The following is a 20,875-nucleotide window of genomic DNA, read 5'->3' as shown; positions in this document are numbered from 1 at the left end:
TTAATAGTTCTATTCAAACAGAAATTAATGCAGTTAGCTCTACCCAAAAGTTTAGCTAGCAGCAAAAGGATGTTCAAATAATAGTGAAATATTTGTACATTTATCATATTTTTAATTGTTCATTTAATTATTAACCCACTGAAGAACTGTTTAATATTATAGTATCTCAAAATTGCTCTGCCACAAGAATCCAATTTTTCACCTATTCACTAGGACAAATTATTCTGCCTTTATATTTGGTCCAATTCTTTTCAACTTCCATTAGTCCCAAATGAATCTCAGGAGTGTTATCACAAAAATAACACTTCTTAACTTCTTAGTGTTTATAACCCTAGCTGAGCTGCTGGTTCAGTTTCCATTGCAATCTTCATTTTTTGTTGCAAACAACATTTTACATCCACACACTACAATAAATATTTTAATTTGGTTCAAGGATCATCATTGGCCTTTGTAGCTGCCTGCTACAATGCTAAACTTTGGAGTTTTACCACTTGGGTAAGTTGGCTTTCCACAGCTTAAATCCAAGAACATGTAGGTCATAATGACAACTTACATTTGTGCAGTACCAGCAACATAGCAAAACATTTCAAAGTAATTGAAGCTTGATGTGAAATGTGAACAAAGTGAAAACTAACGGCGGTGGATAGGGGGTCAAGTCCCACCTGCTATAGAAGTGTGTAATACCACCTCTGAACAGATTGATTAGACAAATAGGTAAAGGGCATCGTAACATAAACTATTTAAAAATGGAGAGTTTTAAAAATGGTGAGAGATATCAGAAGTGAAGAGAATTTGAGGGATAGGTAGAAAGAAGTCACTGATGGTAGAGCAGAGGGTGGAAACTGCGACTGGAGAACTTTGGAGATATCAGAAGAAGTAAAACCAAGGAGATATTTTCAGATATGTCCAGTTCTGAATGAGGTCACTGAAACTGAAGCATTAATTTTTCTCCACAGATGCTGCCACACCTACTGAGTTTTTCCATCAATTTCACAATTTTGTTGCTTACTTCCGGCATCTACAGTTCTTTTGGTTTTCTGAGATATTTTAGAAGAGGGCAGACATACAGTAGGTGGGCTTTAATATCTCATGGATAAAATCACAATTGTCAATACCACTGAGCCACAAGACATAAGGGGTTAAATTGACTTGCTAATCTCTTTTAAAATACCTGAGCTCAGCTCTGTGATTGTTACAGCAGGTCAGTATGGCTGCACTAGTGATTTAGGGGGAAGGTGGATGGGAGAAAAGCAAATCAAGCTGGCTTTATACTCTCATGTACCTATGGACAGTTGGGAGTACAAACTGAACCACGCTAAATATCATGGTCTTTTGTAAATGGCCTTCTGGCAGCGTCTTGTTTCATTTATTCATTATGGACAATTCAGTGAGATGCTTAGTAAGTTTGCAGATTACATCAAAATTGGTGATGTTGTGGACAGCGAAGAAGGTTACCTCAGAGTACAATAGGATTTTGATCAGATGGGCCAATGGGCAGAGGAGTGGTAGATCGAGTTTAATTTAGATAAATGTGAGGTGCTGCATTTTGAAAAGACAGATCAGGGCAGGATTTGTACAATTAATGGTAAGGTCCTCGGGAGTGTTGCTGAACAAAGAGACCTTGGAGTGCTGGTTCATAGTTCCTTGAAAGTGGAATTGCAGGAAGACAGGATAGTGAAAGCAGCGATTGGTATGCTTTCCGTTATTAGTCAGAACATTGAGTATAGGAGCTGAGAGGTCATGTTGCTGCTGTACAGGATACTGGTTAGACCACTTTTGGAATATTGTGTGCAATTACGGTCTCCCTCCTATTGAAATGATGTTGAGAAACTTGAAAGAGTTCAAAAAAGATTTACAAGGATGTTGCCAGGGTTGGAGGGTTTGAATTAGAGGAAAAGGCTGAATAAGCTGGGCCTGTTTTCCCTGGAGTGTCGGAGGCTGAGGAGTGACCTTTTAGAGTTTATAAAATAATTAGGTGCATGGATAGGGTAAATAGATAAGGTTTTTTCCATGGGGTGGGGGAGTCGTGAACTAGAGGACATGGGTTTAGGGTGAGAGGGGAGAGATTTGAAAAAGACATACGGGGCAACTTCTTCACACAAAGGGTGGTGGCTACATGGAATGAGCTGCCCGAGGAAGTGGTGGAGGCTGGTACAATTACAACACTTAAAAGGCATCTGGATGGTTATATGAACAGGAGGGGTTTTGAGGGATATAGATCATGTGCCGGCAAATGAGACTAGATTAAATTAGGATATCTGGTCGGCATGGACGAGTTGGACCAAAGGGTGTGTTTCCATGCTGTACATCTCTATGACTTTATGCTGTAATAATGCAGACATCAATACAAGTATACTTCATGAGGAGTCCTTTCTTTGGGCAGAAAATTGGAGAAGCAAAGGATCATTGAACTTAAACCTTATCTGTTTCCTTCTTCACAAATGCTGAGTGTTTCAATATTTTCAACTTCTTTTTCATACTCCCAGCATACATATATGGAGATCTACAATTTTCCTACACCTTCCACAGAATAATCCTGACTACCCAAAATGAAACTCCTGAGACACGCACACGTCCTTTGATGAGATAACAAGAAAGATTGAGGAGGCTAGTGCAGTAAATGTCATCTACCTGTATTTTAGCAGTTCATTTGACAAGGTTCATTTGGTAGGCTGGTAAACAAAGTAAAAGACCTTGACGTTCAAGAAAGAGTGGTAAATTAACTTGAAAATTGACAGTGGCAGGAAGTAAAGGGTAATTTTTGATGGATATTAATGTGACTGGAACACTGTTACTCCCGAACGCCACAGGGCTTAGTTGCTGGTTGCTTGCATTTTTACAGGGCAACCCCCATATCCACGGATCTGGTTTCCTAGTTTCAGTTACCCGCGGTTTACTGCGGACTGAACATATTATAGGGAACGTTCCAGAACCAGGGACCAGGAGGCTGCCAGGAAGGTACGTTTCCCATTTAAATGAACGGGTTTGCTCCTGTCCGCAGTTCCGGGCAGAACTTGGAACATATTCCCCATGGGAATGGAGGGACTACTGTAGTTTATGTAAAATAGAAATCTTTGGAGTAATTGAATATTCGGCAAATTAAACCCCATCTATTTACAAAATTATTCTGGAACATCAAATCACATCATTCCCCTGGAATGGTTAATAGGAGGAGCTTGCAATGATATATGCATAGCATCCATATTTGTTTCGGAAAACCTGCTACATGATAAAATTAAATCGTTTTATCATATTGTTGTCATTCCAAATTGAATTATTTCTGTCAGTTCCTTGAGAATGCTGTCAATAATCTGACAAGATAGGTAATATCTTGAATTACATTATGTAAGCTCCTTGCATTGAAATCTTTCTGGTGGTAAAGATAGAGCTGTTTGAGCAGATGACTTTGGTTGCAGGACTCCAGGAATAAAGTTACCATGAGAGTCTTTTTCAGGAATATACTCATCTGACTGCTCAGAGATCATCAGAAGATCCATCCAGCCTGTAAACACTTTGCAAAGTGTTACATTTTACAGAGTGCAGCCTCACAAAATTTTACTTCACTCTTTTCTCCATTCTGCACTGCCTCTGAAAACAGAAGAGAAGCAATGTGCTTGTGCTGAGGTTTATGTAAACGAAAGCAAAAATGTTCCATTGGTCTTTCTATGCTCAAGCTCTGCGAAACACAGCCATCACTGTGTAAAACTTCTGCAGGTTACAAGTTAGATTCACTTGCATCAAGATCAGCTGATGCTGGCATTGATAGCTCTTCATTTGCTTTTTCCTAACTTAGCTTTGGTGCTTTGGAAACTCAGTCAGGAGATTCAAGCCAGCTTATAATATTTTCCCTCTGCACATATTCAAACAAAGTCCAGAGAATATTGTCACAATGACCAAAGAGTTCTCAGAGCCAATCACAAATACTGATGCATGGGGCTTTTCGTAGTGCCTGTCTCTGGCTAGAAGTGTTGGGTTCATATTTCACTTGCTCCAGGTGTGTCATCACATGTGAACAAGTAGATTAAAACTATCTAAACACTGTCACAGATGTTATTAGGTGGAAATTTGGAATAAGCAGTCCCAATTTTCACACATCACAGTTCTTGAACTATTTTGCATCAACATAAGTTCAAGGCTTTGACCTCAAACAGACTTTCGAAAATCTGATTCTGCTTCAAGGTCTGTCTTTTCTCTTTTCAGATCAGGCAGACTTCACAAAAATGCTCATTTATCAGCATTTTCTATTGTCATTTCATTTTTGATGCTGTTATTTTCTGTAAGAATTGTGTTCTGTTGTAGCCTTTCCCAATGCGACTATCATTTTGGTAAGGCAAATCAGGGCAGTATTTATACACTTGATGGTATGTTCTTGGCAGGTGTTGCAGGTACATAGTTCCTTGAAGGTGGAGTTGTAGGTAGACAGGGTGGTGAAGGCGGCATTTGGTCCACTTGCCTTTATTGGTCAGCATATTGAGTATGGGGGTTGGGATATCATGTTGCAGCTGTACAGGACATTGGTTAGGCCACATTTGGAATACTGCATGCAATTCTGGTCTCCCTGCTATCGGAAGGAAACTGTGAAACCTTAAAGGGTTCAGGAAAGATTTACAAGGATGTTGCTGGGGTTGCAGGATTTAAGGGAGGCTGAGTAGGCTGGGGCTATTTTCCCTGGAGGGTCGGAGGCTGAGGCGTGACATTATAGAGGTTTACAAAATCATGAGGGGCAGGGATAGGGTGCATAGCCAAGGTCTTTTCTTAGGCTGGAGAGGTCCAAAACTAGAAGCTATATATTTAAGGCAATTTAAAAGGGACCTAGGGGCAAATTATTTCTTGGAGAGAGTGGTGCATGTATGGAAGTGAACTGGAGGACGTGGTGGAGGCTGGTAAAATTACAACATTTAAAGGCATCTGGTTGGATAAATTAATAGGAAGGGTTTAGAGGGATAGGGGCTAAATGCTGGTAAATGGGACTGAATTAATTTAGGATATCTGGTCAACATGGGCGAGTTGATCAAAGGTTCTGTTTCCATGCTGTACAACGTTCTCTTTATGACTCTAATGCATGAGAAAGAATCCAAAAGTCAGGATTTGGCTGCATTTTGTTACTACACATGTCAGAATTTCATGTCCCATCTTTATGAGGCCATAATGAATTAGAGTGAAAGCAGTTTTCCCTACTCCTCACCTGTTGTATGGACAGGCTACTTAGATAGCATACCACTGCCCTCAGAAACACAAACCTTACATTGCTTTGGGTAAATTTGAATTGCATCAAGCTTTTTTGGAGGGTTTCTTTCCATGAAGCCTAGTACATTTTCTTGATATATTTTACCAAATCCACCTCAACAATTGCCTACAATGTCTGAGCGCATCTCTAACACTGATTTCTGCCCCATCTTACTATGCAGCTGTTCTTGGAAAACCTGCCACTCAATGGATATTGTAGAATTACTGGCACTCCTTGTGTTGCACCCTCATTTGATAGCACCATCAGTGTGGAGCTGCACTGTATGGCTCCCGACGTTGTTCCCCCAGGCACTACAGACAGGGGGAATTCAGTGGCCTGGTTTGCCGGTAGGGTCCTGAAAATCCTGCTGGATGAGATGCTGCTGATGTGGGCCTTTCTCCTTCCCAAGACCAGCAGCGAAGGTCAGGATATCAAATCATTGTTTGCCAGATGAAAGCTGTCTCAACCATCTGGAGGAATACACAACAATGCAGCAAGAAGGTCCTTCTCCGTTCTCAGTTGTAAGTGCCATCATTGTCTCTTTGATATCTCACTCTCTCTGATACTGTACTCATCTCCCATGCTCTACCACTCCCACTGCTGTTTGCAGTATCTTCCCCATCACTGTCACCCAGCCTGAACTCTGACAGCACTAACCCTGCATGGCCACCTCATGAGCTCAGGACACCTTCCCAGTTGCACCAATATGAGCTGTACCACCCACTTTCATCACTATCAATACCTGTCTCTCTCATTCCAGGAGGAAAGCAGCTTAAATAGGGCAGAAAGAGTGAAGACTGATGGTAAAGCCGTCCATCATTCAGCTCCTCAGCATAACTTGCAGAGGATCCTGATGTATAGCTTGTTTGAAGAGTTTGGTAAGGTAGAAAGCTAAATATTAATCAGGCAAGTTTAACTTTAACAAGATGTTCAAAAAGGAATAATGACTATCAATTTGCAACTTGCCACTGGCTAAGAAGAATCTCGCTATCCTGCTGATGAAAAGCATAAAAATGGGACAAGTAGCTTCTGATGCAAAGATGTGTCTTGCCATAATTGCTGCCCATTTCTGCTACATATCTTATCATGGTCCACATCACTCAGACCCCTACAAAATTCTACTCATTGTCTCTGAAAGCAAGGAAAGATGTATAAAGACATCAGGATCTGGGCTTTCAACTTATATCAAGCCAACCTAAAGTAATACAAACCAATTTAAAACAAAGACAAAATATGCAACTAGTCAAGTTGACAACTTCATACCATACTCACCAACAGAGTATCTAAAGCTGTGGTAATCAACCACCCTGTGGGTTGGCAAGGTGATTCAGTGGTTAGCACTGCTGCCTCAAGTCGCTGGGACCCAGTTCAATTCCAAGCTCAGGCGACTGTGTGCAGTTTATACATTCTCCCTGTGCCCGCGTGGGTTTCCTCCAGGTGCTCCAGTTTCCTCCCACAGTCCGAAGTTGTGCAGATTACATGGATTGGTCATGCTAAATTGCCCATAGTGTCCAGGGATGTGCAGGCGAAGTGAATAGCCCTGGGAAATGTAGAATTACAGGAATGGGGTGGATCCAGGTGGGTTGCTCTTCAGATAGTCAGTGTGGACTCAATGAGCCGAATGGCCTGCTTCCACACTATAGGGCTTTTATGATTCTATGAATTCAAATCCAGCCCTATCACAGACCTAAGAACTCAACCCTCCATTAGAGGGCAGCAACCTCATTCCTGCACCAATATCGTTTTCTTGGCTGCATTAAAGTGAACTTTTTTTTTCCGCACCAGTCAGCAGCATCTTAGTAACTGTCCATTTGATGATGTGTGTGTCTTTGGGCACTTGGCTGTATTTTTATCTTCATGACATTTTCCGCAGACTGGAAGACCAGTTGTCAGGGCAGAAATAATTTCTTTTTTTTGAAAGAAACAAGAGCTGTGCTTGCAATTCTGCAATTAATGATTCAGTGTTCAAGTTAAAGGAAAGTAGAAGTTTCAACCAGTTTCAATTAAATCAGAAGCACTGCTGTACTCTCCACAAATGATCATTTCTGCATGTAGTTCTTCTATGTAAAAACCTTTATGGATATATTACAGATTTACACCACAATTTATTTTTAAAATTATTTTCAAAACACTCACGGGATAGAATCTCAATTTACTCACATTGCGCAAACAACAGTGAGAGATGTGTGAAGTAAGTTGTAAGAAAGCTTTATTAATATCACAGTATCATTATCAAATTATTTTGTGTACAAGATCAAAACTAAAATACCGTACATCCTGGTTTTCAGAAAATGTGCTCATTTTATTAGTATGAGGGAAAGAATCAAAAGAATTCTCCCTTGTGAATAATTTTATAATTATAGGAACACTGAAAAAGTAAATTCATTTTGAGGCTTTTCATTTGCCTCAAATGAAATAAGATGATAAAGCAATATTCACACTGTATGAGGGGACAGTGGTGTTTGGTTGGCAAATGGACTCTGATCAATAGAGGCATTGTGATGCACCAGTCACACATAACTGACAGTTAACTGTCAATTTTGGTTTAAATTTTAACAAGGCAGGTTGACTCTGATTGGTGAGCCATTGCCCTGAGAAGTGAACCAGCAGATAGCTGTCACCTCTTTTGCTACAATTAAACAGATGCTGGGTGTGTTCATGTCCTTTCTATCTATAAACAGCATGGCCCAGTGTATTAATGTGTAGCTTTCAGTACATGAAAATGTACCATACTGCCTGTCCAACTTAAAGTCTGAATTTGTTGTTAGCGTAATACTTTGTACATCCAGGATTACATAGTAAATGATGTCCAATTGTGGAATCATATCTAAAGTTTGACACTGTCTTGAGTTTTTAAAAGGTGCCGTTTGGTTGGGTACAGTCAATATCTCACTTGTTTTGAGCAGCTAAAGGGATATGTCATATGATGTGATTTGCCAGCCTTGAGTCATATTTGGCATCACACCAGAGCTGAAATTCATAGACCACATTATTCATTTGTGAGATGGGCAGAATATCTTTTTGACTTGATGACAACTCCCTACAGGTGTATAATGGTAGTGGGAGTGTACTCAAGGGTGAAATCAGGACGGCAAAAAGGGGACATGAGAAAGCTTTGGCAAAAAGAGTTATGGAGAACCCAAACAGATTCTACAAATACATTAAGGACAAAAGAGCAACTAGGGGGAGAATAGGGTCCACTAAAGATTAACAAGACTTGTCTATGTATGGAACTACAGGTGATGGGCGAGATACTAAACAAGTATTTTGCGTCGGGTTTTTTTTTACTGTATAGATATGGAAGCTAGAGAGTGAAGCTTGGGGTGATAAATAGTGATGTCTTGAAAAGTGTCCACATTACAGAGGAGGTTTTTGAGAGATCTTGAAACACAAAGATGGCTAAGTTCTGAGACTTGATCAGGTGTACTCCACAACTTTGTGGGAAGTTCACGGAGTCATTGCTAAGACCCCTGCAGAGGTATTTGTACCATCAGTAGACACAGGTGAAGTGCTGAAAGACTGGAGATTGGCTAACATCATGCTATTACTTAAGAAATGTGGTAAAGAAAAGCCAGGAAACTATCGAGCAGTGAGCCCGATGTGTGTGGTGGGTAAGATGTTGTAGGGGATTCTGAGGGACAGGATTTATATGTATTTGGAAAGGCAAGGACTAATTAGGGATAGTCAACATGGCTTTGTGAATGGGAAATTGTGTCTCACTAACTTAACTGAGTTTTTTTTTGAATAAGTGACAAAGAAGATTAATGAAGGCAGAGAAGTGGATGTTGTCTATGTACACTTCAGCAAGGCATGTGATGAGTTTCTGCCTGGTAGACTGGTTACCAAGGTTAGTCTCGGCGAAGCCGCGTGCTCCTATGAGGAGGTTGAACAATTTATCAACTCTATCAACACCTTCCACCCCGACCTCAAATTCACCTGGACCAACTCAGCAACCTCCCTCCCCTTCCTGGACCTCTCCATTACTGTCTCTAGTGACCGACTAACCACCAACTCCCACAGCTACCTAGACTACACCTCCTCCCACCCTACCTCCTGTAAAAATGCCATCCCTTATTCCCAATTCCTCTGCCTCCATCACCAGGATGACCAATTCTACCTCAGAACGTCCCAGATGGCCTCCTTCTTCCACGATCGCAACTTCCATTCCCACGTGGTTGACAATGCCCTCCAGCGCATCTCCTCCACTTCATGCTCCATCCCACCAATGCGACAAGGACAGAACGCCCCTGATCCTCACCTTCCACCCCACTAACCTCCGTATAGAACGCATCATCCTCTGCCACTTCTGCCACCTCCAAATGGACCCCACCACCAGAGACATATTTCCCGCCCCACCCCTATCAGCATTCCGAAAAGACCATTCCCTCCACGACTCCCTCGTCAGGTCCACATCCCCCACTAGCCCACACCCGATTCCTGGCACCTTTCCCTGCCACCATAGGAAGTGCAAACCCTGCGCCCACACCACTACCCTCACCTCCATCCAAGGCCAAAAGGGATCCTTCCACATCGGTGAGAAATTCACCTGCACCTCTACCAATGTCATCTATTGCACCCAGTGTGGTTTCCTCTACATCGGGGAGATAGGACGCTTTCTTACAGATCGTTTCAGAGAACATCTTTGTGACACCTGCACTTACCAAACCCATCGTCCTGTGGCAGAACACTTCAACTCCCCCTCCCACTCTGTCAAGTACATGCAGGTCCTGAGACTCCTCCACTGCCAAACTGATACCACCCAACACCTGGAGGAGGAACACCTTATATTCCGCCTTGGGACATTGCAATTACAAGGATAAATGTGGATTTCACCAGCTTCCTGATTTCCCCTCCCCCCACATTATCCCAATCCCAAGTCTCCAGCTTGGCACTGCCCTCCGGACCCGTCCATCACTCTCTCCCTCTGACCTATCACCTTCTCCCTCAGCTTCCTCCACCTATCGTTTTCCCATTTACCTCCTCCCAACCCTATCCCCCTCCCATTTTTCTCTCAGCCCCAACCCACAAGCCTCATTCCTGATGAAGGGCTTATGCTCGAAACGTTGATTCTCCTGCTCCTCGGATGCTGCCTGACTTGCTGTGCTTTTCCAGCACCACACTCTCGACTCTGATCTCCAGCATCTGCAGTCCTCACTTTACCCAGTCTGGTTAGCAAGGTTAGATCACATGGAATATAGGGACAGCGAGCTATTTGGATGTAACATTGATTTGAACGTAGCAGACATGGGGTGGTGGGAGAAGGTTGCTTTACTGACTGGAGGCCAATGACCAGCACAGTGCTGCAAGGATCGGTGCAGGGTGCACTGTTTTTTCTCATTTTTGATGATTTGATTAGATTAGATTACTTACAGTGTGGAAACAGCCCCTTCGGCCGAACAGGTCCACACTGACACTCCGAAGAGCAACCCACCCAGACCCATTCCCCTACATTTACCCCTTCACCTAACACTATGGGCAATTTAACATGGCCAATTCACCGAACCTGCACATTTTTGGACTGCGGGAGGAAACCGGAGCACCTGGAGGAAACCCACGCAGACACGGGGAGAATGTGCAAACCACACAGACAGTTGCCTGAGGCGGGAATTGAACCCGGGTCTCTGGCGCTGTGAGGCAGCAGTGCCACTATGCCGCCCAAAATGATTTTTATAAATGATGTGGATATGAGTGTAGGAGGTATGGTGAGTGGGTTTGCAATTGACACCAAAATCGGTGGTGTACGGTATTGGGAAGAAGGTTATCAAAGATTAAAATGGGATCTTGATCAGATGAGCCGAGGATTGGCAGATGGAGCTTAATTTGGATAGATGTGAGTTGTTACATCTTGGAAAGGCAAATTAGAGCAGGTTTATACACTTAATGATAAGGTCCTGAGGACTATTGCCAAACAAAGAGAACTTGGAGTACAGGTTCATATTTCCTTGAAAGTGGAGTTGCAGGTAGACAGGGTTGTGAAGGCGGTGTTTGGTTTGCTTGGCTTTATTGGTCAATGCATTGAGTACAGGAGTTGGGGTGTTATGTTGTGGCTGTATAGGACTTTGGTTAGACTACTTTTGGAACACTGCATTCAATTCTGGTCTCCCTCCCATCGGAAGGATGTTGTGAAACTTGAAAGGGTTCAGAAAAGATTTACAAGGATGTTGACAGGGTTGGAGGGTTTGAGCTGTAGGAGGAGGCAGAATAGGCTGCGGCTGTTTTCCCAGAGTGTCGGAGGTTGAGGGATGACCTTTTAGACGTTTATAAAATCATGAGGGGCATGGATAAGGTGAATAGCCAATATCTTTTTTTCCCAGGGTAGAGGGGTCCAAAACTAGAGGGCTTGATTTAAGGTGAGAGAGGGGAAAGATTTAAAAAGGATCTAAGGGGCAACATTTTCACACAGAGGGTGGTGCATGTATGGAATGAGCTGCCAGAGTAAGTGGCGGAGGCTAGTATAATTACAACATTTAAAAGGCATCTGGATGGATTCATGAATAGGAAGGGTTTAGAAGGATATGGGCAAATGCTGACAAATGGGACTAGATTATTTTGGAAATCTGATCAGCAGGGACGAGTTGGATGGAAGGGTCTGTTTCTGTGCTGTACACCTCTGTGACTCTATTAGTAGTGATTGCCACTCATGTTGCTACTCATAATAGCAGCATGAAACAGACAGCTCTCGCTGCCTTAACTTTAAATCTGGGGATTCTACTTCCTCTCCATACTCTTTGATCCCTTTAGTTCCAGAACTATATCTAACTTCCTCGTGAAAACATTCAATATTTTGGCTTCAACCACTTTCTGTGGCAGAGAATTCCACCAGCTCAACATTCTCTGGGTGAAGAAGTTTCTCCCCATCTCAGTCCTAACTGACTTACCATGTATCAATAAAATGTGACTCCTGGTTCTGAACATCAGGAGCATCTGTTTACTCTGTCTAGTCTTATCGGTTTATAGGTTTCCATGAGATCCTTCATCATTTTTCTAAACTCCAGTGAATAAAGTCTCTATTCATAGATCAGTCCTGCCAATCCAGGAATATAGCTGGTAAATCTTTGTTGCATTCTATCCATAGCCAGAACATCCTTTCTCAGATAAGACAACCAAAACTGCACACAATACTACAGGTCTTCTTCAAGGAAAGCATCCTTGCAAGAGGATTCGCAGTAGGTTAAAATCTTCGAGGAGAAAGGGAGGACTGCAGATGCTGGAGATCAGAGCTGAAAATGTGTTGTGCAGCAGGTCTGGCAGCATCCAAGGAGCAGGAGAATCAACGTTTCGGGCATGAGCCCTTCTTCAGGAATGAGGAAAGTGTGCCCAACAGGCAAAGATAAAAGGTAGGGAGGAGGGACTTGGGGGAGGGGCGTTGGAAATGCGATAGGTGGAAGGAGGTTAAAGTGAGGCTGATAGGCCAGAGTGGGGGTGGGGGAAGAGAGGTCAGGAAGAAGATTGCAAGTTAGGAAGGTGGTGCTGAGTTCGTGGGTTGGGACTGAGATTGAGACAAGGTGGGGAGAGGAGAAATGAGGAAACTGGAGAAATCTGAGTTCATCCCTTGTCCAAGGTCCTGTATTGCAGCAAGACATTTTTGCTCTTGTACTCAAATCCTCCTGCTATGAAGGCTAGCATACCATTTGCTTTCTTCCCTTTCTTATCATTTTGAGAAGTTCTCGTCTCTAATCGAAAGAGCTGAACAGATTTGCATTATTTCTGATCAGTTGCCGAGATGGTGGTAATTTTTAGGAAGGATATGGGCAAATGCTGCATCTGCATGCTTACCTTCAAGGACCATTGCACAAGGTTTCCCATGTCTCGTTGCATCTCTCTCTTTCTCAATCTGTCGTCATTGAGCTAATAATCAGCCTTCCTACATTTTGCTACTGAAGTGGATAACCACCCATTTATCTGCATTATACTTCATCTGCCATGTATTTGCCTACTCGCACATTTCCACATCCCCCCTCACAGCTCACCCTCCGGCTCAACATCATGTCATTTGCAAAACTGGAGATACTACATTTAGTTCCATCACATTAATCATTAATATATATCATGAATAACAGGGATCTGACCACTGATCCCTGTGGTACCCCACTAGTTACTGCCTGCCAATCAGAAAGAGACATGTTCATTCCTATTCTTTGTTTCTTATCAGCCCTTTGTTCTGTCAGTACACTCCTGTCAATCCTAGGTGCTTTACTTTTACACACTAACCTCTTATGTGGGATCATATCGAACGTCTTCTGAAAGTCCAAGTCCACACATCGCTGGATCTCCTTTGTTAACTCTACTAGCTACAACCTCATAAAATCTAAGTAGGTTTGTCAAACATGATTTCTCTTTCTTAAATCTGTGCTTTGCCTAATCACTATTTTCCAAGTGCTCCACTATTAAATCTTTTATTGGTGTCAGGTTCAGTCAATAATTCTCTTTTTTCTCTTTACCTCCTGTTTTAAATAGTGGGGTTAAATTAGCTACTGTCCAATCTATAGGAACTGAGGATAATCTTGAAAAGAATCAGTTTGCCATGTTCCTTGCAAGTTTTCCCTCAATCATTTTTCCGCTTTTAATCAATCCCTTTATCCTCCTTTGCTCAAACTTAAAGTGCTCCCAATTGTCAGGTCAGTTAGCTCTGTTGGCTGGATGGCTGGTTTGTGATGCAGAGTGGCATTGACAGCGTGTTCAATTTCTGCATGGCTGAGATTACCACTTTTTCACAGAGGGTGGTGCATGTATGGAATGAGCTGCCGGAGGAAATGGTACAATTACAACATTTAAAGGGCATCTGGATGTGTGTTTAGAGGGATATGGACCAAGTGCTGGCAAATGAGACTAGATTAGGTTAGGATATCTGGTCAGCATGGACGGGTTGGACTGAAGGGTCTGTTTCCATGCAGTACATCTCTATGACTCTCCATCTCAACCTCACCCTTCACTTGAGGTGTGGTGCACCTTAGGTTGAATTACCACCAGTCATCTCTCACTAATGAGAGAATATCCCTATGGTTTGGTAAGACTTTACCTTTATATCATAAGACAATAAGAAATAGGAGTAGATCATTCAGCCCCTTGAGCCTGCTCCACTAGTCAATAAAATCATGGCTGCTCCGACATTCCTGACATTCACTTTCCCGCCCTTTCCCAGTAATTCTCAATTCCCCTACTGATCAAGAATTTCCCTCAGCCTTAATTATACTCAAAGACACTATCCTCACAGCTCTCTACTGCAGGTGTTCCAAAGACTCTCAACCTGCAAAGAAGAAATTCCTCCTTATCTCAGCCTTAAATTATTGCACTTTATTCTGATTCTATGCTTTCTGATGCGAGACTCTCCCATGTGGGAAAATAGCATTTTCCCTGCTAAGCCCCTTAAGAATCCTATATTTCAATGAAAACACCTCTCACTCTTCTAAACATCAGTGTGTAGGGTCCCAACTTGTTTAGCCTTTGACAATCCCTCCATACTGGGGATCATCCAAGCAAACCTTCCCTGAACTGCCTCCAATGAAATTATATATTTCCTTAAATAAGGAAACCAAAGCTGCTCATGGCACTCCAGATGTGGTCTCACCAGCATCTTGTACAGTTGCAGTAAGACTTCACTACTCTCTACTCCACTCCCTTGAAATAAGGGCCTTCATTCCATTAGCTTTCCTGATTACCTGCTACACTTGTGGGCCAGCTTTCAGTGTTACATGTACAAGTATGTCCAGGTCCCTCTGTGTTACAGCTTCCTGCAGTTTTTCCCTAATTAAATAATATTCTGTTCTTTTGTCCTCCCTTCCAAAGTGAACTTGATATCTTTCCGCATTGTATTCCAATTGCCAACATTTTGTCCAACCTATCAATATCGCTCTGTAAACCGTTTGCATCCCTACACAACATACCTTTCTGCATATTTTAGTGTTTTCTGCAAATTTGGCTACAGTACATATACTTACTTTTCCCAAGTCACTAATATAAACATTACAGTTCCAGCACTAATCTCTGTGGGACCCCATTGGTTATGGGTCACGAATCTGAAAAACGAACCCTGATCACCACTCATCCATGAATCACTTTTTTATCCATGCCAATATACTACCTCGAAAACCATGGGTTCTTAATTTATGACTTAGCCTTTTGTGAGAAACCTTATTGAATGCCTTCTGGAAGTCCACCATACACTTGGGTTGAGACTTCCTTGAAAAATTTTAATAAATTAGTCACGATTTCCCTTTTTGTGAAACCATGCTGATTCTGCTTGATTAGATTATGATTTTCCAAATGTTCTGCTAGAATTTCCTTAATAATTGATTCCAATCCTTTTCCAACAATAGATGTTCGGCTAATTGGCCTACAGTTATCCGCATTTTGCCTCCCTCCTTTTTTGAACAGGGATGTCCAATAGCAGGTTTCCAATTCTCTGGTACTTTTCCAGAAACAAATGATTTTTGGAAAGCTACAACCAAGGCATCCATTATCTGTGGAGCTTCCTCTTTAGGATCCTAGGATAAAAGCCATTAGTGCCAGGGGACCTATTTGCCTTTAGGTCCCATTAACCTGTCTAACACTACTTCTCTAGTGATAATACTTAAGACTGAAGAATAAAGCGGAGGAATTAATGACTTGAGGTATCTTCCACTATAAAGACTGATGCAAAATATCTGGAACTAAACTGCCATTTCCTAGTTCTGCAAAACTGTTTCCCTAGATTCATTCTCTAAGGGGTCTATTTTGACCTCTCTCTTTCTTTTTATATATTTAAAGAAGCTCTTATTGTCAGTTTTTATACTCCTCACTGGTTTGCCATCATACTTTATTTTCTCTATGACCTTTTTACTCCTCATTTGCTGGATTTTGAATTTATCCCAGTCTTCGAGGCTATCACTGACTTCTGCCTCCTTCTATGTTTTTCTTTCAGCTTAATACTCTCAACTTCCTTGGTTAGCCATAGTTGTTTTATCTCTCTCTTAGAATCTTTCTTCATTACTGCAATATATTTTTTCTCTTAGTCATGAATTACTTCCTTAAATGGAAGCAGTCTGCACTGCTTGCTTACTGTCATTCCTGCTCATCTGTCTGCCCAGTTGACTTTATGGTCACTCTTCCCCAAGGGGAGTTGCACAGCTAGATTGCCAATTATTCCTTTCTCATTACTCCATAACCAGAGTAGGATGGTCTGTTCTCTAGTCGGTTCTCCACATTTGCTTGGACAAGACTGCTGATGGCACTGTTCATTAATGATATATATCACCATCTCACTATCATCTCCATTCTCCTTCTACACTCAGTTTTAGTACAGCAATAATAGTGCAATGCAATGAATCAGTGACCTTGGATTAGGATGGGAAATATCTGATGTAGCCGTACTATTAGTGACCACTGTACATGAGCGAATTGGGTGAGGTGCAGAATTGTATTGTATTCTAATGTACTGCCCATCATGACTGAATGGCCTGGTGTTGCTTGCAATGTAGGTATACATATGGAGAACCATCACTGGGGTTCTCATAAATAACCGCACCAAACAGCCATCAGCAAATTTGAGAAAGATGGGAAGAAAATTGCTTCTATAAAGGAACATCAAGCAAGCAAGAAAGAAAATATTCTGCATTTCACAATCAATAATGACTAAAAATATTATTCTTCCACCTGATTTTTGACAAAAAGCTATATAAATCCACGATGCTGGCAGCAGGAATTCCCAATTGTGACAGCAAGTCTAAAAACCAAGTGGTGCTTGTTGGTAATCACATCTGGTGCCATTCTGGAAATATCTTTTGGAAAGGAACTGCTTTTTGATGAGCATCGTCCATGCATTCAGGTGTCACTACACCCAAGTGGAGTGTAGCAGCCAAACAAGCAAGGCAAGCAAATTAACCGTGTGATTTACTTTGTCACTTTTCTTTTTACATACTGCAACTTGCAAGGTTACTGATGTTGAAGGGGAATTAAAATAAGACACTTCTTACATCTTTCATTTGGTGACTTCACAGTTTCAGGAAATTTTGAACTGGAGTCTCCCTGGTAATTCATTGAGATGGATTAAGATGCATTCTGCACTGAAAAATTATTTCACACCTTGTTGTCATCGGATGATAATAGCTTCATTTATTTTGCCAAGTTGCCATTTGTTGGTTGTCAATACTGTAAAGAGTTACTTGTCTGACACTGTGTACATGAATTATTACCAACATTGCTACTTGAATTAAAAGCTACAGCGGATGCTGTTTGTAATAGTTAAAAGCTGCCAAAAAAATGAACAGTTTCAAAATCTAAATCAAGATTAATGTGAGTTCATGAAAACAAACCTTTTGAGGTTTGACACTATCTCAGTAAATCATAATACATTCTGCTCTGAATTATAACACAGGCAAATAATAAATTAGTTTTCAAAGATTTTGTTTCCACATTTCTGCTTGCTATTTGCATTAAAATATATAATGTATCTGACATAAACAAATTAAACTTCTGAAGCACGCAATTATTAAAACATATTTTGCTTCTTTTCTTACAACAGCAAAATGGGAACATACCCGCAACTGGTTTCTAACAAGCTGTCGCCAACCTGCAGTGAAGCCATTCCAAAGTCTGCTATTCTGATGTTATTCTTTTCATCCAACAATAAATTTTCTGGCTTCAAGTCCCTGTGGCTGTAGGAAAAAGATAGGGTAAGAATTACTAGAGGTTACCTTCACAACTCTATTTAAGTGGAAAAAAAAATCAAGATAAACTTTTTTTGCCTTCCAGTCTATTCCTGTTCATTGTATTTTCAATCACTGTATGATGAGTTTAGTCAGCTGAACTGACAATTGCTTTTGCATTTACTCAGAAAAGCTCCTGGAGAGAAATTCTTCAAAATAATAGGAGGAAACTAATGATGGAAATATACAACAGGTCAGGCAGCACCTGGAACAGTTTATTGGTAATCTTCATGTGTCACAGCTTGCGTTAAAATGCAACATTTACATGAAGGGCTCCATTTAAAACACATTCTTTCCCTTTCAATCTCTGTTGTCCATTTAGTGAGACATAAATTCAAAATAGTTGTATTTATTTTATTGGTGTAAACACAACAATGACAAGTATAGCAAATGGTCCAAACCATGTGCATTTGGCCTACCACTAAATTTGCCATGACCTTTTTGTGACGATGACCCCCAACTGATATAAGTGCAGGACTTACTTTAATATAGAAATGAAGGTCCTGCCTTCACTTCTGGAAAGTTCAAGAAGACTAATCAAAGCCTAGATTGCACAAGCATTGACTAGTATTTCATCTACAGTGGTCTAATTAGAGTCAAAGTGACAGGGAGGTTATTTTTCCAACTTCTCTCAATCTGGAGCCAAGGGGAGCAGAAATACTCTTCCTGGCTGCACATTAATACTCTGGGTTGCTGATAGCCCACATATTTACTTTTATAGCCTTAAACATAGCCATGAGCTACTTCAGATATCCAAAGTACCTGAACCAATCAGCAGCTGCCCAAGGTGTACTTCCAGCTCTCCAGCTATTCCAATGAGACCAATGGGCACATTTAGAATGGCATCAAACCCCTTGCACCTGGCAAGTGAATCCAGAATGCCAATCATTTCACAGCTGCCTTCAAATTTAAACTCCTTTATTTTCAGTTTTATTTTAGTTTCAGAATTTGTGAATTCCATTCCTTCTCTTTTCTACCTTTATATCTCTAAAATTAGATTCAGTACCCAATTCCCTAACAATTTTCTTCTCCTTTGTACAGGCTGTCTTTAATTTTGTCCATGAACATAGAAAAAAATACTTTCTATATTTATTATCCTTTGGCTAAATTTCAATAGATCCAATGTTTCATTTCCCACTATCTAGTTAGAAATATATTGTTCTTGCTCCATCTATTTATATAGTCTTCCATCAAATGACATTTCCTGTTTTGGTTGTCCTGCCCATTTAGCTCCTTCCCATTGTCAAATGATACAAAGCAAATACTGTCACATTCTGAAGGAAAGGAATTAATACCTTTGAAAAAGGAGGATGGAGAAAAATAATTAGAAGAGAGAAACATTTTGGAATTCCAAATAAACTTAAAGTTTGTATCCATTTACTATTTTCACCAGTCCTTATGTCACCCCAAAGAGCTAGTTATTAGGCTTGCAAATTTGGACATCTATTGGCACTCCCAAAATTCAACTTGGTATAACTGTAAATCAAGATATCCCTGCAATGGGAAACAGGCAACTAAATGGGTGTAAAGCTGGCAAAATACAGAATGGAGGAAATTTTTTTTAAATTGAAATGAGCGGGTTTCATTTAAAATATAAACACCTAATGGTTTTCATTTAGGCGGTAACTTAGTTTGTGCATAGCTTGCCATCTATTCAGGCAGGTATTGTTTAGATTCAGTACATTAGAAAAGAAAATTGGCTTCTGATGAAGAAAAAAAAGGAGAAATAAAGATCAGCATATCAATCTATCTTCCAGTCCACTTAAAACTACTTTCAGTAAATTCCATCAATTCCAACACACATGGGTCGTATTATACCCAATGGTCAATTATTCCTTTTACATGTGGTCAACTTCAAAGTACTAATTATCAACAAATCCAAGCCATCTATTTTACAATGTAAAACTGTCCAAAAATCAGGAGGTGATATCACTAAGGCAAGAAACATGATATAGAAATTATTCCAGCTCTTTAAAATGCATACTTAGCTGAACAGAAATTACTACTGTTGACAAAAATAGTTATTCCATCTCTGCAGAGTCCACATGCTTTCTGAGCACCTCCTGTCTCAAAACTAAATGAAGATTGTTAGTGTTTGCCACATAAGAAGTAGGGCGGCCTGGAAACAGATACCTCTGAATCCAGTTCAAAAGATAGCTCCAGTGGCAGCGTTTGATTTTTCATGAATAACTTGATGTTGGCACTGCAGCAGCTGTAGTACATGCTGGCATTATCTCAGAGTCACACTTGATAGTCGCCCTAGGAAGCCTTGTACACCAACTGTTCCAACAATGAGCAACTTTTCCCTTATAGCAGGTGCATCAATTAATAAAATATCACTTGTGATAGTCTTTGAAGAAGCTTTTTCTAGGTTATGTGAATCAGAGCAGTTAAATTCTTGGATCCTTGCTTTTTCATCCAGTTTCCTATGGCTGAAGCTAATAGCTATCCAAAGACCATCCAAAGTTAATGTTGATAAACATTTTGGTCAGCAGTAGCTATAAGATCGGTATTTCTCTGACAAAAAGCCTCTAAAACCAACACTAGCACTATTTTTACAATCTGATTTAAGTTTTCAGAAGACCGTCTCCAAAGACATTTCAGATCACAGCAGTTTTCTAAATGAATATCCACAATAGGCATTTGCTGGAACAAAGAAACTTAGCCATTCTACTTTGTCCACTTTCCTGATGAAGGGCTTTTGCCCGAAACATCGATTCTCCCATTCCTCGGATGCTGCCCAACCTGTTGTGCTTTTCTAGCACCACACTCTCGACTCTGATCTCCAGCATCTGCAGTCCTCACTTTCTCCTAGTTGATTTCACTTTGGTTGACAATTCACATTCTTCTCTGCCCGATCTCCCTTATTAGAGGATGAATATCATCATGTGGTATTGTGATATTGTTGGTTGCTACAATGATGGTTTCCCAGGCTCATCATCTTCATCAATGCTGTATTCTCATC

The 20,875-nt window shown here is 41.0% G+C and overlaps 1 protein-coding gene across 1 annotated transcript in view; it reads right to left on the bottom strand.

Annotated features, from left to right (window-relative positions):
- LOC122557836 (serine/threonine-protein kinase BRSK2-like) overlaps positions 1 to 20,875 on the bottom strand; it is a 957,494-nt gene that overhangs the window by 160,791 nt on the left and 775,828 nt on the right. Inside the window, 1 exon segment of the mRNA XM_043705934.1 lies at positions 17,743 to 17,859. Within this exon segment, the coding sequence (XP_043561869.1) occupies positions 17,743 to 17,859 (117 nt within the window).

The sequence above is a fragment of the Chiloscyllium plagiosum genome, chromosome 16, assembly GCF_004010195.1.
Source record: "Chiloscyllium plagiosum isolate BGI_BamShark_2017 chromosome 16, ASM401019v2, whole genome shotgun sequence".
Lineage (NCBI taxonomy): Eukaryota > Metazoa > Chordata > Chondrichthyes > Orectolobiformes > Hemiscylliidae > Chiloscyllium > Chiloscyllium plagiosum.
Note: the sequence above shows the minus strand (reverse complement) of the source record. Positions and strands in the feature narration are given on the sequence as shown.